The following is a 17,566-nucleotide window of genomic DNA, read 5'->3' as shown; positions in this document are numbered from 1 at the left end:
CTTTGGAAGCATGACTATGAACAAAGCTAGTGGAGGTGATGGAATTCCATTGAGCTATTTCAAATCCTAAAAGATGATGCTGTGAAAGTGCTGCACTCAATGTGCCAGCGAATTTGGAAAACTCAGCAGTGGCCACAGGACTGGAAAAGGCCAGTTCTCATTCCAATCCCAAAGAAAGGCAATGCCGAAGAATGTTCAAACTACCACACATTTGCACTCATCTCACACGCCAGCCAAGTAATGCTCAAAATTCTCCAAGCCAGGCTTCAACAGTATGTGAACCAAGAACTTCAGATGTTCAGGCTAGATTTAGAAAAGGCAGAGGAACCAGAGATCAAATTGCCAACATCCGCTGGCTCGTCGAAAAAGCTAGAAGAGTTCCAGAAAAACGTCTACTTCTGTTTTATTGACTATGCCAAAGCCTTTGACTGTGTGAATCACAAAAAACTGGAAAATTCTTCAAGAGATGAGAATACCAGACCGCCTTACCAGCCTCCTGAGAAACCTGTATGCAGGTCAAGAAGTCACAGTTAGAACCAGACATGGAACAACAGACTGGTTCCAAATAGTGAAAGGAGTACGTCAAGGCGGTATATTGTCACCCTGCTTATTTAACTTACATGCAGAGTACATCATGTGAAATGCCAAGCTGGAATCAAGATTGCCAAGAGAAATATCAATAACCTCATATATGCAGATGACACCACCCTCATGGCAGAAAGTGAAGAGAAGCTGAAGAGCCTCTTGATGAAAGTAAAAGAGGAGAGTGAAAAAGTTGGCTTAAAGCTCAACATTCAGAAAACTAAGATTATGGCATCCTATCCCATCCCTTCATGGCAAATAGTTGGGGAAACAATGGAAAGAGTGAGAGACTGTTTTCTTGGGCTCCAGAATCACTGCAAATGGTGACTGCTGCCGTGAAATTATGGCACTTGCTCCTTGGAAGAAAAGCTATGACCAACCTAGGCAGCATATTAAAAAGCAGAGACATTACTTTGCCAACAAAGGTCCGTCTAGTCAAAACTATGGTTTTTCCAGGAGTCATGTATGGATGTGAGAGTTGGACTATAAAGAAAGCTGAGCACCAGAGAATTGATGCTTTTGAACTGTGGTGTTGGAGAAGACTTGAGAATCCCTTGGACTGCAAGGAGATCCAAGGATGCAAGGAGACATCCTAAAGGAAATCGGTCCTGAATATTCATCGGAAGGACTGATGCTGAAGCTCCAATACTTTGGCCGCCTGATATGAAGACCTGACTACTTGGAAAAGACCCCGATTCTGGGAAAGATTGAAGGCAGGAGGAGAAGGAGATAGACAGAGGATGAGATGATTGGATATCATCACCGATTCAATGGACGTGAGTTTGAGTAAGCTCTGGGAGTTGGTAATGGACAGGGAAGCCTGGCATGCTGCAGTCCATCGGGTCACAAAGAGTCAGACACAACTGAGCGACTGAACTGATGCGTTATCAAAACGTGCTATAAAGTCATTTAGAAGCCACTCCTAAAAACATTTTTAAATAAAAGGAAGATACCTGAATGTTAAAAGTATTTACTGAAATCTAAGAGTAAGATTTTTAAATGGTGAATTATGAAATCATTCCTATTAAAATCAGGAATAAGATCACTGTTGTTAAAATATTATTTTGAAGTTGATTCTAGCTAACAAGATTTAAAAAAATGAGGTCTAATTATTAGGAAAGAAAAGACAAAATTCTCACTACTTATAAGATTATATGATTACATACCCAGAAAATCTATAGGAAAAGACTGTTAGAATTCATAGGATAATTGGATAAGATGGTTTCATAAGGGGTATGTATTATATAAAATAATACTAGTACTAGCAATATTTGGTGTTTAAGTCGTGGGAAATCAAATAACAAAAAAGCCGGAAATCAATTTGATACAAAATGCACAGGGCCTTTTCTTGGGGGGGAAAAAAAAAATAGAAAATTTGATCGAATTATTCCTTACTGGGTAAGATTTTTAATCTATTACAAATTAATATAAATGTGATACAGTTACAGTTCTATGTATATATGAGAATTTAACATAGTTCAATGAAAAAAATGTTTTAATTAATCATTCTGCAATTGGTTATTTGTATGAGTCAATTCAGTTAAACCACTCATAGTATAAAATAAAAATACTAAGTGAATTAAAAATCTTAATGTAAAAAGTAATTTCTGATAGAAGCTAGTGAGTTACAAATCACTTGCGTTTATCACTTCTTTCTCTTAAGACCTCATTGTGAAGAGATACTTACAAAAAAACAGTGAAAACAGTGTGTTCTGACAGTGTCACAGAATGAAAGGGAGCCAGATCAAGGTTGTAACAAATTTCTGGAAGAGGAAGAAATCATGGAAATTAAAAATGATTACTGAAACATAAAGTCCTTAAGACTTCCTAGGTCTCTTTTCAGGTTACTTCTTATTTAAGAAAAAAATACTAGGGAATTCTCTACTAGTCCCGTGATTAGCACTTGGTGCTTTCACTGCCATGGGCCCATGTTCAGTCCCTGGTTTGAGAATTAAGATTCTGCAGACTGCATGGTGCAGCCAATAAATAGATAGTAAAACACTAATTTTGAAATTTCTCAATAGCCTTTGGAATTATGTGGGCTACCTTAAGGGGCTTGGAAACCAGAATTGTGAATTCATGCTCTGGGCCAGGGGTTAGCAAATTGCTGCTGTTTTTGAAAATAGTGTTATTGGAACACAGTCATGTGCATTTATTTATGTATTGTCTGTGGCTGCTTTTGTGCTACAGCAACAAAGTCAAGAAGTTGCGACAGAAATCATATCGTTTACAAAGACTTATTATCCAGCCCTTGCAGAAAATTATCCAACCTCTGTTCCAGGTAATTTTGGTGCCCTCACTTGGAGTGGACTTTAACAGAGTCCAGCCAATGAATGTAGCCGATTACAGAATGTAAAGGACAGGAAGGGGTGGGGAAAGAACAGAGCAGATAGGAGACTGATTATCGCTATCTACCTGACTTTAGTGGAAAAGAGGAAGAGAAGTTGAATGGAGAGTAAATACCTCTATTGGTTGTTAAATAAAGAGAAAAGAATTAAAAATAGGTGAGGTGCAGAATTACTTTTTAAAATCTGACTTGTTAAAGTTTCATATTTCTTGAGATTTTTTGTTTTATTTCTTCATTTTCAATTATTATTTCCTTTTAAAAAATTTCCTGTCCTAATTAGAACTTCCAGGATTATGATGTAACAGTAGAGAATCCTTATCATGCTTTGCTTTTGATTTTAAAAAGAATGCCTATAGTATTTCAATATTAAGAATGACATTTAATGTTGTTGGCAACTTCTGTTTCCAGTTCACTGAGTTTTTATCTTGAGTAGATAATGACGTTTTCCAAATGTTTGTTCTCTATTGAGATGATCATATGGTTTTTCTTCTTTAATGTTTTAATGAAGTGAATGACACATATAGATGACCCAGTGCTAAACCATCTTTGCAAGCTGAGTAAACTCAGCTTGATTCTGCTATAGTTTCTTAATACTTTTGTGTTTTGTTTCCTGACACTTTGTTTAGGATATTTGTGTCAGTATTCATTAGTGATACTAGCCTATGATTATCTTTTTCACAGTACCTTTGACTTTTATATCATGACTATATTAGCCTCATAGAGTGGGTTGGGAAGTATTTCCTTGATTCTTATTCTTGAAAAAGTTTGCATAAGGTTGGAATGATACGTTTCTCAAATATTTGGTAGAAGGTGTTTATAAAACCATTTGAATCTGGTATTTTTTGCTTTCAGTAGTTGTAGAACTATTAAGATTATCTATTTCTTCTTGAGTCAATTCCCCCCACCTTTGAATGTTGTTCACTTTATATGTTTGGGATCTTGTCTGTCTCTAACATTCAATCTTTTCAGAAAACCAACCTTTTGCTCTTAACAAAAAGGTATACAATGAAAAGGAAGGCATCTTCTCAGCAGAGCTGAGACTTTTCCAGAGGCAGTCAGTGTACTTTTGTGTATCCTTTCAATGACATTTTTATCTTTTTCAGTTCAGTTCAGTCGCTCAGTCGTGTCCAATTCTTTGCGACCCCATGAATTGCAGCACACCAGGCCTCCCTGTCCATCACCAACTCCCGGAGTTCACTCAGACTCATGTCCATCGAGTCAGTGATGCCATCCAGCCATCTCATCCTGTTGTCCCCTTCTCCTCCTGCCTCCAATCCCTCCCAGCATCAGAGTCTTTTCCAATGAGTCAACTCTTGCATGAGGTGGCCAAAGTATTAGAGTTTCAGCTTTAGCATCAGTCCTTCCAGTGAACACCCAGGACTGATCTCCTTTAGAATGGACTGGTTGGATCTCCTTGCAGTCCAAGGGACTCTCAAGAGTCTTCTCCAACACCACAGTTCAAAAGCATCAATTCTTCAGTGCTCAGCCTTCCTCAGAGTCCAACTCTCACATCCATACATGACCACTGGAAAAACCATAGCCTTGACTAGACAGACCTTTGTTGGCAAAGTAATGTCTCTGCTTTTGAATATGCAATCTAGGTTGGGCATAACTTTTCTTCCAAGGAGCAAGTGTCTTTTAATTTCATGGCTGCAGTCACCATCTGCAGTGATTTTGGAGCCCCCAAAAATAAAATCTGACACTGTTTCCACTGTTTCCCCATCTATTTCCCATGAAGTGATGGGACCAGATGCCATGATCTTAGTTTTCTGAATGTTGAGCTTTAAGCCAACTTTTTCACTCTCCTCTTTCACTTTCATCAAGAGGCTTTTTAGTTCCTCTTCACTTTCTGCCATAAGGATGGTGTCATCTGCATATCTGAGGTTATTGATATTTCTCCCGGCAATCTTGATTCCAGCTTGTGCTTCTTCCAGCCCAGCGTTTCTCATGATGTACTCTGCATATAAGTTAAATAAGCAGGTGACAGTATACAGCCTTGACGTACTCCTTTTCCTATTTGGAACCACTCTGTTGTTCCATGTCCAGTTCTAACTGTTGCTTCCTGACCTGCATACAGATTTCTCAAGAGGCAGGTCAGGTGGTCTGGTTCCCATCTCTTTCAGAATTTTCCACAGTTTACTGTGATCCACACAGTCAAAGGCTTTAGCCTAGTCTATAAAGCAGAAATAGATGTTTTTCTGGAACTCTCTTGCTTTTTTGACGATCCAGCGGATGTTGGCAATTTGATCTCTGGTTCCTGTGCCTTTATCTTTTTACAACCCTTTTATTTTTTATTAAAACAGGATGAACAGTATGAGACATAGTGATCCATACTCTGTTTTCTCTCTTCTTTTTTTTGTTTTTACGTCAACCTCATTTTTTAAATGCCAGTGTAATATCCCACTGCATGGATGTATCCTGTTTAATTAAAAGTAGTTATACTTTTATACCCAGTAAAAACCTTTCCCATTTGTTTGACATAACCTAAGAACTTGATTTATTACCCCTATTCTAGTAACAGACATAATCATTTCAGAGGTCCAACAGGCCTTCCATGTGCCTTACCCTTTCACAAATAAGTCAAAATTAAAATGTTCGTTGCTCTATAACAGCCTCCTTGAAAGAAGGTATATTCCATTTAAGTATTTTTAATTAAAAGCACAACCCTTTTGTATAATTTAAATGCCATATAATGTTCTTAAGCATTTAAATCCCTGTTTCTTTTGTAATTCACCCTGATGTGTAGTATAAGAAATTGATGCCGCTTTATGTTTGCTCATGGCTGTCCTGTTGCCCTTGCCATGTATTTAAAGTCCATCTTCTTTTTTTTTTAAGTCCATCTTCTGACATGCTTTTGAGATGCTACCTTTATTATGACTAAGTTGCATATACTTCTGAAATTAAAAAAAACATGTTCCCTTGGTTGATCTATTCATCTGCCAGTATCATAGCTTTTTAAAGCCTTTTTATTTTTAAATAGCTTTGTACTTATAAAAGAGCTAGAAAAATAAGAGAGTTCCTGTGTACCCTTCAGTTAGTTTCTCCTAATGTTAACATCTTATATAACCATAGTATAATGACAAGAACTAAGAAATTAGCTTACTGATACAGTAAGCTTCATACTGTTTTACTTATAATGGGTTTGCAGCACTAATTTAATAGAACGCAGGTATACTCTTGCTCTTCCCTTCATATTTTCCCTTTTTTGCTTTTTTTTTCAGTTGTCTAGCTGTAGAAAACAAAATTTAAAAAAATTTATATAGTATTTATTTTGGGACCATGTAAAACTAACTCAGGGAAAATAACATCATGATGATACTGAATCTTTAGTACACAAACAAGATATGTCTTTCCATTTGTTGAAATCTACCTTTGTGTCTCTCAGAAGTGTTCCATAGTTCTCCTCATACTGTTTTGAACTCTTTATTCAGTTTATGCCAGTTTTTTTTAATTACAGATAAGATCTTTTCTTCCATTTTATCTTTTATCTGGTTTCTCTTTGTACATGTGAAAGAAAGATTTCTATATGTTTCATACTTCACTAAATTACCAGATTATCTTGTAGTAATATTTAGTTGATTCTTTTGGATATTCTGGTTATTTAATTGTACCCCTGCCAGTAGTATTCCTTTCTCATTTCATTCTCTGTGTTGACTGATAAAATGAGTAAGACTGGTAAAAATGGGGCTTTCCCTGACTTTAGTAATACAGTGTATCTAGTATTTCCTCATTGGGTGGTGCTGGCTTATGTGGGGCTGAAATATATTGTGTTAACAAAGTGTGCTTTTATATCCAGTATTTTCAACAAGAATGGGCATTGAATTTTTAAAGCGTTTTTTCATCACCTTTGGCATGATAATATTTTTCTTCTGTGTAGCTCTATTAATGTGTTGAGTGATAGCAATTTTACAACAATGATTTTTGTTGTAAATTTTAGATTTCCCTTCTCTTTTGGTTAGTTTTGATAAATTACACTTTCTAGTAAATTATCTGTTTCATTTAGTTTTCAAGTTTGTTTACATAGACTTGAGCAAAGTAGTCTTTTATGATTCTTTTGGTTTCTTTTTGTATTGATATTTTCTTCTTTTTTCATTACCATCTAACAGGACTGACAGCTACATCTTTTTAAAAATTCATTAAACCAGAATAAAAGCAGTTTAATTTTTTTTTAATCCCAAACTTCTTAATTTATAATAAAGAATCTTTCAGATTTAATTTTAGTTGAGTATCCCTTACCTACCTGAACTTTTCTGCCTCCGTGCATTGATTTCTTAGGGTCCTTGTGAATTTGGTTCTAGTGAACATGTGGATAAAGGTCTAAATAACAGTCCTTTTGCTTTCTTCTCCCCTACCTTACTTTTAAGGGATGAGAATCTCTTTAGTGCACACCCTGACTCCCTGGTGACTCAGGAAGAATCCACCTGCAGTGCAGGAGACCTGAGTTCGATCCCTGGATCAGGAATATCTCCTGAAAATGGGAATGACTCCCTTCTCCAGTATCCTTGCCTGGAGAATTCCATCGACAGAGGAGCCTGGCATGCTACAGTCCAAAGAGTTGGCTCCCAAAGAGTTGGACAGGACTGAGCGACTAACCCTTTCACTTACTGAAAAGCCTGTTTTAGATCTTTGTATATTCTCAGTAATGTGAAAGATTCAGAGATTTTTCTCATTTCATCAGGTAAATTTTGAGGGTTTTTTTTTTTTTAATGATGCTGGGTGATTTGCATTTATGATATATTTGGTATGAAATTCTTGTGATTGTTTAAAAGGCTTTCTAAAAGAAATTTATAATTTTTTAAAAATTTCGCATTAAGCAATTTTGAACTAGGTATGGCTGCAACATATTAAAAGGACACAAAGCAAAGTATTACCTCCAAACATCTTATTTTTCTCATAAAATTATATGAAAACATCCTGCTTTCTAAAGCAGAAATGACTTAAGTGTTTCGATTCTGGAGGGAGAGAAAAAAAAATGATGGGATGTTTTAATTGTCCACCTAAAGGGCTGAATTCTTTTTTGTTCCAGTAAAGAGCACTTTTAGTAGTCTTTTGCTCAGTTTGCCCATCTGGCTTTTTTTGTAATTGTGTATGGTTATAACCTCTGTATCTTAACATAATTCCAGTAATTTTCTCTGTCCCTGTATTGTTACTTTTTCTCTTATTTATACTATTTTAGCGGAAAATTGCCTGTTAGGCTTTTATTTGGAATGAGGAATTTTAGGGCGTACGTTACTAAATGCTGCCAGATTCCCGCCTTTGTCAGGTGATGTTTAATGTGCTGCCTCTTTGTAGAGATGCTTATTAGTGGTACGGTATAAAATAGATAGGGCGTCCCAGGTGGCTCAGTAGTAGAGAAACGGCTTGCCAATGCAGGAGACGCAGGAGACTGGGGTTCAGTCCCCGGGTCAGGAAGATACCCTGGAGGAGGAAATGACAACCCACACCAGTGGTTTTGCCTGGATCATCCCATGGACAGAGGAGCCTGGTGGCTGCTGTCCATGGAGTTGCAAAGAGTCAGACACAGCTGAGCATGCATGTACACAAAACAGATAAGTGATCCCACTTGTGAATTTCTCCTTTGTTTCTGATATACCTTCTCAGTCCTTCTTCAAAAGAGTTCACCTCTTGTCCATTGGTCAGAGGACGGAGGCTTATAACAGCAGATTAACATTAGGTCTTACTGAGAAAGTTACGTTTCAAGTGTATTTTCGTGATATAACTTACACAGGACTTTTATTTTTAGGCCATTCTTTTGTTTCTCAATTCTAATAATATCCCTGTAAAGTATATTAAAAAGGTAGTGAAGGTCCATTTTACAAATGGTGAAATAAATTAAAATTCAGGGACAAAGGTAAAGGCATGACCAGGACTGAAATTAAGACCCATATCTCCAAATACAAGTCCAGTGCTCATTCTTTTTAGTCGTGGGTATTTTTGAGGGTGATCTCCACCACCCAGGGCTCTGTTTCCTCCTCAGTTGACAGTGGGTTGCACCAGATTTATCGTCAGATTTATCCCTAGCTGTTGGAGAACAGACGAGACCTGTGTCACTTGACTTCCCTTGTTAGGGAATCCCTTCCAGTTGCTGAACCACAATATTGTCATGACTAGCCAGTGTTGTAATTTGTCTGCCTTATTTCATATAGTGGATTTTTACTGCAGAAACATTTTTTTAATGTCCAGATCTATTAAGTATTGTTTGAGTACAAACTTTGTTATACTTTTTAACTCTTAGAGATAGGTGGAATTTTATTTATTCCATAGAAATTAAACTACAAAGAGGATCTGGGTCTTTGGAACTTTGTTAGTCTGAGCGTAACTTCTAGCATTCTCTAATTCTTCAGGCCAAGGACCTCTTATTACCTGACTATCCTCTATATCTTTCTTTTCTCCCCTCTTCTTTCATGGTAATGTAATTAATAGCCAGGCTCTGCTTCACTTCTCTTTGACAGTCTCTACTCCTAAAATCATCCGTTTTCTTCAAGTGTCTTTCAGCCTCAACGTGAGCACAGTGGGTCCCGTGATACGTATGCCATAGCGTGGCCTATTATATTCATCCTTTTGGATAAATGTAATAGAATTTTATGTTAGCAATTATTATCATCTTTCTTTCCAAAAGATTTGAAGTCTCAATCCAATCCTCTCCCTTGTGTCTGTTTTGTTAAATGACCGCCTTTTTAATGAGGCCTTCTTGGAACTTCATATTTCCCCATGGATAATGTTTAAGACTAGCCTTTTATCAAATGAAAAGTGGTAGACTGCAGTGCTTAATCTCATTAATCCATTTGGGCTATAAAATTGTGTGACTGTTGGACAAAATCCAGAAATAAATTAATATGACCAATATAAATATATTTCTTATCAATAACTGCATTTCCTAAGTCTTATCTGTAAGACCATTTAAAATATCTCTGAAACCTCGAAAAAATTCTAACCTGATAGAAATCTTACCCATCTGTAAAAAGGCAGGTGTTTTTCAGACACTACTGAAGTTCTCTTCTGTTTTAAATCTTACTTGTCTTTAATTAAAACCCCGGTGTTTCATCTTCTCAGAAAGATGCTGCCACCCGAACAGTGTTGTTTTGAGACGAAACTGCTACGTTAACACAGCTCTTATTAAATGTCTCCGAGGTTTTGTTTCTTTATCCCTTTCTTTGTAACAAGCAGCCACTCTATTTTTCAGTAGTGAATTTCAAAATCCTTTTTAACCTTATAGGTCCAGGGGTAGCCAAGGATGGCTGCAGCTTCATATGATCAGTTGTTAAAGCAAGTTGAGGCCCTGAAGATGGAGAACTCAAATCTTCGACAAGAGCTAGAAGATAATTCCAATCATCTTACAAAACTGGAAACTGAGGCATCTAATATGAAGGTATCAAGACTGTGACTTTAAATTGTAGTGTATCCGTTTTTATTCCATGTTTCTGCCTGTAAACTTGGGGTTAGACACTTCACTTACTTAGAAGTGTATTTTTTAAGTTAAGCAGTAATTTGTAAACTCTTTCTGGCAAAAGTTAACATTGATATTTTGAGTCCAAATGTTTTTAATTCATCCAGCAAATCATATAAAGAAAATGATTATAAAACCACAGTGACTAAGTAGTTAGTCCTTAGTTATTTTTAAGCTTAAAAATGAGAGACCAGCTTCACCATCGCTATAGTGAGGCTGGGGGTCCTGTGTGACTCTAGCCTCGCAACTGTAATTAAAACAGATTGTAGTCACAGCCCCAACCCCCTCAGATCCTGTCATCACTGAAGCGCTGCAGTGACAGACCATCAAGAAATTGGGGGTGACCTAACGAGAAGAGTCCTGAAGTGAAGATTAGTACCTGACTCTGTGTCTGGTTTTGCCATAAACTGAGCTACAGGAAGGGTGCCCTTCCAGAATTAAATTGCTTTACTTGAAAAGTAGTCGTTGCACTAACGGATGATGTCCTCGACACCTTCCAGCCCTGAAATTGGTTTGCTACGTAGCATTGAAAAGCTGTGATAACCTCCATGAAAAGTTATAAAATACTCAGTGTGCACTGGGAAAATATGTTCTTATTTCAAAATAATTGCAGTTAAAACTTTAACTGTCTTAATTTCCAGTTAGGCAGATTTTCCTTTCACTGAATTTAATAGAACTGGAGGTCATCAACAAACTGTTACCTCCTTCTCTTTAAAAAAAAATCCTTCTTGCTACATGATTTTTCTGCGCCTTGGCTATTTTACCATCTGGGTTTCTGACCCTCTTCTTCCTGTCTGCTCACTCCTCTTACTCCCTATTCATTTATTATTCTCTTCTATTTCTTTTTCCATGCATTTTGAGGTCTCTCTTATTCTTCAGGCTTCTGTGTACTAACTGAACTATTGAGCTGTTCCTCTTTTACCCTTTTATTCAGTATCATAGCAGTTTAGCCTTTTACTCATATGAACCTTCCTTTCTTTTTCTCTCTTTCTCCCTTTCTTTCTCTTCTATCCATAAATCTTTTCTACTCTGTTGCCTATTTCTATGGCAGTAACAATGACAGATCTCCAAGATACCTATCTCGAGTCCTTCATAAAGAAATATTTTTTTCTATAGGCTATAAAGAAACAGTTTTTTCTCACCACAAACCATGAAAACAGCTGAATCAATTATCTACTAGGTTAAAAAAGAGTACTTTGGTATTTTAACACTGATCAACATAATGTATCTAAAATTATTGTACATGACATGTGGTTTTAAAAGTTTAAAGATACAAAATTTAAACTTCCCAGCGGGACTAATCATTTATCTGCTTCAGAAATATATTTTGTAGAGAATTCTTCCTAGCACACCTGTCTGAATGTCTCTTGTGCAGAATTCTGAGTCCCCTTTTAAAGTTTTTTCTTTTTTTTAACTAGAGCAAATCGAAACTTCATTTTGGTGAAACATTTTAACATACCTTTAGACCCATCTCCATGGATGAGAATGCTGAAGTGTGGAATGTCTCTCAGAGTAACAATATAAGTCAGGTCCTTAAATTTCTGCGATGAAATACCAGGTTGACCTCTTAGCAATGGGCTATAATATACATCATGAATATTAGTATTTAAGGTATGTCTGAATTCAACCATGAATTGATTACTGCTCAGTGAGTGTTTTTACAGACATCCTTGCAAAGCCATCCGCATATTTCTTCAGGATTTAGTGTATGGTATCATAGCAGTTATGCCCTCATACTGAAATTATTTATCTATCTCTCCTTTCAAGAAGCTTTTTGAAAAAAAAGAAGCAGTGGCTTTATGGTATTAACAGGAAATACCATGCTCTGTTTATTTTGTCTTAAAATATTGATGTGTGAAAAAACACTTGGAAACATTGGAATTTACTACATTGGATTAAAGTTAATCTGAAACAATGGTTATTTCTCAAAAAAAATCACTTTTTAGACTTTGTAATACATCATATGATCTTGTATTATGTTTACTGATCATTCGTATGTAATCCTGTGGACAGCGAGGTGTGTCTCTTCCAACTAGATTAATTTTGGGATTCCTGAAATTTATACAGTAGTACCATCTAGTGGCAACAGAGAATAGTGCTTTGCTATTGATTACATGTCATTGATAGTATAAAAATATTCTGTGTGTGTGTGACAGGGAAATATGTGTACAGTAGTTAAGGAAATGTGAGCATTGACTGTATTTGAGAATATTAAGAAAATGTTTATTTTTTAGGTCTAATGATGGCATTGTGGTTGTGTTTAGAAAGAATCCCTTTTTAAATATACATGTAGAATTTTTTTTAGAGAAAAAGCAGTATGATGACTGAGATTTGTTTTTCAAATAAATTTGCGTTGAGAGGGAATGGAGGAAGTGGTTATAAGTATATATAAAAGAAGCCCATGAATCGGTAATTATTGAACTAATGTGAGGATACATAGGAGTTCATTACGTTATTCTCATACATGTACGTTTATGTATATACTTGATGCTTCTGTAATTAAACTACAGATTTTGTGGGATTTAGAATAAGAATGCAGCAATTATAGCTAAACTTCAGGGAAATTATGTTCTATACGTTTTACTCCAGGGCAGGAAGTCAGTGTGATTTACTTTAAAATACTGAGTGTCACAGCATGATAAATATGGTGAAAGGTTAAGCTAGTTGCACAGCCGTGTCTGCCTCTGCGATTCCTTGGACTGCAGCCTGTCCCGCTCCTCTGTCCATGGAATTCTCCAGGCAGGAGTATCGGATTGGTTGACATTTCCTTCTCAAAAATATGGTGAGGTATGAAGCATTTAAATTGAAAGATGGCATGGTGTAGAAAAATATATCCAGGTAACATTGTAACCAACTGTTTATATCTCTTGTATTTTAGTAAAATGAAGTATTTATACATTGTTTTTTAACTGTAAAACCATGTACATGGAAAGTATCTTGTTTTCAGAGTGTAAGAAAAAGAAATGAGAAGTAAAAATTCAAATTGGCATAGTTCATAATTTATTTTGAAGATTTATTACCAAGTATACTTTAGTAATAAAAAATATCAGTAACTATGACATAGTGAGAAAAACAGAAGTGGGTCAAGTTGAAACGCCCTGGAAATGACACAGTTACTCAGTGGTATTTTCTGTTCACTTATATGACCACAGTAATTTGTCTGTACTAATTAATTCTCTCATGGTTTTAAAATCTTAACATGTTTTTAAAATAATGTTTGATTATATGATTTTTAAAAACCAGACTTCCAGAATTAATAAATACAAATGAGTATTTTCTCCTTTAAAATTACGTATTTATTTTAAAAACTGTCATTTCCCAAAACATTCTTTTGAAATATTTTGTTTGGAATTGCTTTGTAGTTGTGTAGCATTTTCTTTTAAAAACCTTTTTGAAATTAAGGACTTCTTTTTAGGCTGTTTTCAGTATGCAGCCCCAAGCAATTAATCAGCCCTACAGCAGCAACACTGATAAAACAAAAAAAAGAAAACACTGGATAAAAACAAAAGCCATTCTTTTAAAGACATTGGAGAACTGTGAAATCACCAAGGACTGTATCAACTAAAATTCCTAAGAGGAAAGAGCCCTTTCTAGATGAGCTGAGATCACCAGTAATTTTATTCCTGGGGTATTTGCTGATTCTGGGGACAGACTGATAATTAATCATTGGCACAGGCATCAAGACTCCACTGGAGGAAGGAAACTGGACAAACAGGCGGGCATATGTGAAGTATTGACGTTTAGAAGAGCTCCAAGTGTATGACTAGTTTCTCACGTTTTCTCCAAATACATGGGACGTTAGCTGAGTCTTGTTGAGGGGAAGATGCTGGGGTGGACTAGGAAGCGGAATATTAGGAGGAATGTCCTGCTAAAGGAACGCTTTCACACAGCAGGTCTCCTCAGTCTGAATTTAAGAGAAGAGATATATTCAGAGAACTCAGCAAACCAAATCAGATGTGAAAGGGAAAGTCACCCAGTCGTGTCCAACCCTTTGCGTCCCCATGGACTACACAGTCCACGGAATTCTCCAGGCCAGAATACTGGAGTGGGTAGCCTTTCCCTTCTCCAGAGGATCTTCCCAACCCAGGGATCGAACCCAGGTCTCCCGCATTGCAGGCAAATTCTTTACCAGCTGAGCTATTAGGAAATCCCATATGAATTTCACTTAAGCTGCATCTGCAACCCATTTTCAGTTATTGGTTGAGGGAAATCAGACCCCAGTGGTGGAAAGGGCAGACTCTGTAAGGGAAACTCTAACTGCAGTCTTCCTTTGTTCTTGTATACATAATGACTGGCATACAGTTAAAAGCACAAGAAATACGAAGAAATAGGAAAATGACTGACAACCAACAGAGTAAACAGGTAATAGAAGCAAATCCCAAGATGATACACATACTGTAAGCAAGAGTCAAGGATTTCAACATAATTATTTTAAATGTTTTGAAAAAAACTGATGTATTAAATGGATAAAGAGTCAGAAAATCTCGACAGAGAATTGGAATCTATAATTAGGAAGAGTCAAACTTAAACCTTGCTGGTAGGAGTATAAAATGGTACAAACACTTTGAAAAACCATTCAGCAGTTTCTTTTAATCACTGTGACTAAGCATTTAAACCTCCAGAGACATATTTGAGAGAAGTGAGTACATGTGTCCACCTGGAGATAAGTGTAGGAACGTACATGGTAGCATTCTTCGTAATAGCTTCCAACCTGGCAACAACCCAAATGCCCATCAGAAGGATAAGCGATGTATCAGTGGAGATGCAGTCATACAGTGGACAACTGCGCAGTATTAAATAACTGATACATACAGTAGCACGGATGCGTGTCGTAGACTTTGGTGAGCACAAAACAGAGGACACAAAAGACTGTATACTGTGTGATTTCATTTATATGCAATTCACAAGCATGCTAACTAACTGATAACAAAAATCAGAGTACTGATTACTTCTGGAGAATGAACATTGGTTGGTAAGGGGCAAAAGGGAACCTTCTGAGATACTGGAAATGTTCTGTGTCTTCCCTGGGTGGCGATTACATGGATACTTGGATTATGTAAGAAAAATAAGATTGGTATGCTTTTCATATGTATGTTCTATCTCAGTAAAACAGAAAAGAAATGAGCTTAATTTTTATAATGGAATAGACACGGTCTGTTCACAAGAAAGTAGCAATGTAGTCATGCTGGATGGTGTCATCGTGAGACAGAGTAACTGGATCTATAAATTAACTGCATTTTTTTTGAGATTCATAACTCAGAATTTACAAGAATAATTTAAGAGAACACATTTGAATAAGGAGCTTTTCAAGATAGCTGCTTTGAAATTTAATTTTTTTTACTTTAAATTTCAATAATTTTATTTACTTTATGGTTATTTTACCAATAGACTTCTAGCCGTATGCACAGAAACTTAAAACGTACAAGGTATGTATATTCACTATTTTTAAAATTTAGGAAATACAGACAAAGAGATCAAACTCATGCATTAAAAAAAATTTTTTTTAGTGTTGGTAGGTGATAGACAGGGAGGCCTGGTGTGTTGCAGTTCATGGGGTCGCAGAGAGTCGGACACAGCTGAGCAACTGAACTGAACTGAACCTTTGATAATGTGTATATTTTTCTCTCTGTGCATTTTATGCAGGCATGCATTCAATGGGATCATATTTTGCAGCGAGCTTTTTAATTTAATACAGCCATCTTTTCATGTCGTTAAGTATTTGATAGTATTTTCGTAGTTGTATAATATTCTGTTGTTTGGCTAATGCCATAAATGTATTTAATCCTTAATTGTTGAACATGCAGATTTACATGGCCTTTTCATTTCTGTTGTTGGTGTTATTTTAATTTTTCCTTATTATTTTTAATATGTTTTTTAAAAACCAGTAATGTGCTGTTAATTTTCAAAAATGAAGTATATGTCCTATGACATGCCAGGGATTTCTTCTAATTGTTGCTTTTGAATTCTTAAATGCTTGTACTTTTTCTGAAAACAGTATTTGTTTTGGTAATATCTGTTGTTTTAAAATGAGAAAACCAAAAACAAAAATTGCTTGAAATCCCAACTTGTACAGAATACTCACTGTTAACACCTGATGATAGACTCTAGAGATGGATTGTGTATAAAGACAGACCTGATCAGAGCTGTGCTTTAAGAGTCTTATTAATCTGTTAGTTCTGTGCAAGGTAGGACCATTTAAGAGATTATTTTAGTAGTTTTGGTGGGGTCAACAGCCAGGATAATGACATAAGAATAGAAAAGAGATGGCTGATAAGAGATATTAGGCCTAGAATACAGAATTGATAACTGATGAGGGAGATGAAAGAGGCGAGGCTGAAGATTTGAGCCTAAAGGGAAAAGAAGGCTACTGCTGTTTAACTGAACAGATATAGGGCAAGGAACAGGATTTAATGGCACAGGGTGATAGCTTGGACGTTTACAGATCCAGTACATATCATCCAGACACACTGAATGTAAGGCATCTATCAGTCATTCTGGGAAAATGAGTCTGAAGTTGTGAGGTTAGGATTAGAGACATATCATTGATAGTTCCTTGAGAAAGGTAATTGTTGAATTGGAAGACTAGGGATAATAAGAAATAAGATTAAAAGATCATTGAGTTGCAAGCAGCAGTGGATGGAAGGAGACTCAGGATCCTGAAAACTGCAGGTAGCCTCCAGTGGTAATTCTCAAACTTTATGGAAGAGAATCGTGTCCTGATGTTTATAGTAATCTACATTCATTCAAGAAAGACATCCTTGTGCAAATTTATTTCCTATCTCGCAGTTGTGATACACTGACATAATTTCTGACTGTAAATAACAGTCACCTCCACGTTCCCACATCTACTTATCTAAGCCTTTTAACTTCCAACATGGTCTTTGTTTGAAGGTCAGATCATTAAGGTCACAGGCTATTTCTTATTGTTAACATAGGAATTCTTAATGCTTCTAATGTGACTGTCAAGGTAAGCCACTGTCATAGTCTTTACTATATTTACTCTAATTGACAGGTTTCCTTTTCAGTCTATTTATGGATCCTTTTTCACGTAGAGGAACACTGCCCATAGCTGTAGGATTGTAACTGTTCAAATACCTTGTCCTGCATTTGAAATCCTACTTGGCCAGCAGAGATTTCGCTATGAACTAGAATGGGATGCCTCAGAATATGTAGAATGTAAAAATACGTAT

At 36.2% G+C, this 17,566-nt stretch overlaps 1 protein-coding gene across 21 annotated transcripts in view; it reads left to right on the top strand.

The window, feature by feature from the left end:
* APC (APC regulator of WNT signaling pathway) overlaps window positions 1-17,566 on the top strand; it is a 134,449-nt gene that overhangs the window by 44,720 nt on the left and 72,163 nt on the right. For 10 of the 21 annotated variants that reach the window (XM_042251948.2, XM_060418712.1, XM_060418706.1 and 7 more), the window contains exon 2: window positions 10,146-10,298. The exons of the other annotated variants lie outside the window; for them this stretch is intronic. In XM_042251948.2, the coding sequence (XP_042107882.1) occupies window positions 10,164-10,298 (135 nt within the window). In that variant the 5' untranslated portion in view covers window positions 10,146-10,163. The remainder of the gene's footprint in view (window positions 1-10,145; window positions 10,299-17,566) is intronic. 21 annotated transcript variants of the gene reach the window in all.

This window comes from Ovis aries, chromosome 7, assembly GCF_016772045.2.
Source record: "Ovis aries strain OAR_USU_Benz2616 breed Rambouillet chromosome 7, ARS-UI_Ramb_v3.0, whole genome shotgun sequence".
NCBI lineage: Eukaryota > Metazoa > Chordata > Mammalia > Artiodactyla > Bovidae > Ovis > Ovis aries.
This window is presented reverse-complemented; position numbering and strand designations above follow the sequence as displayed.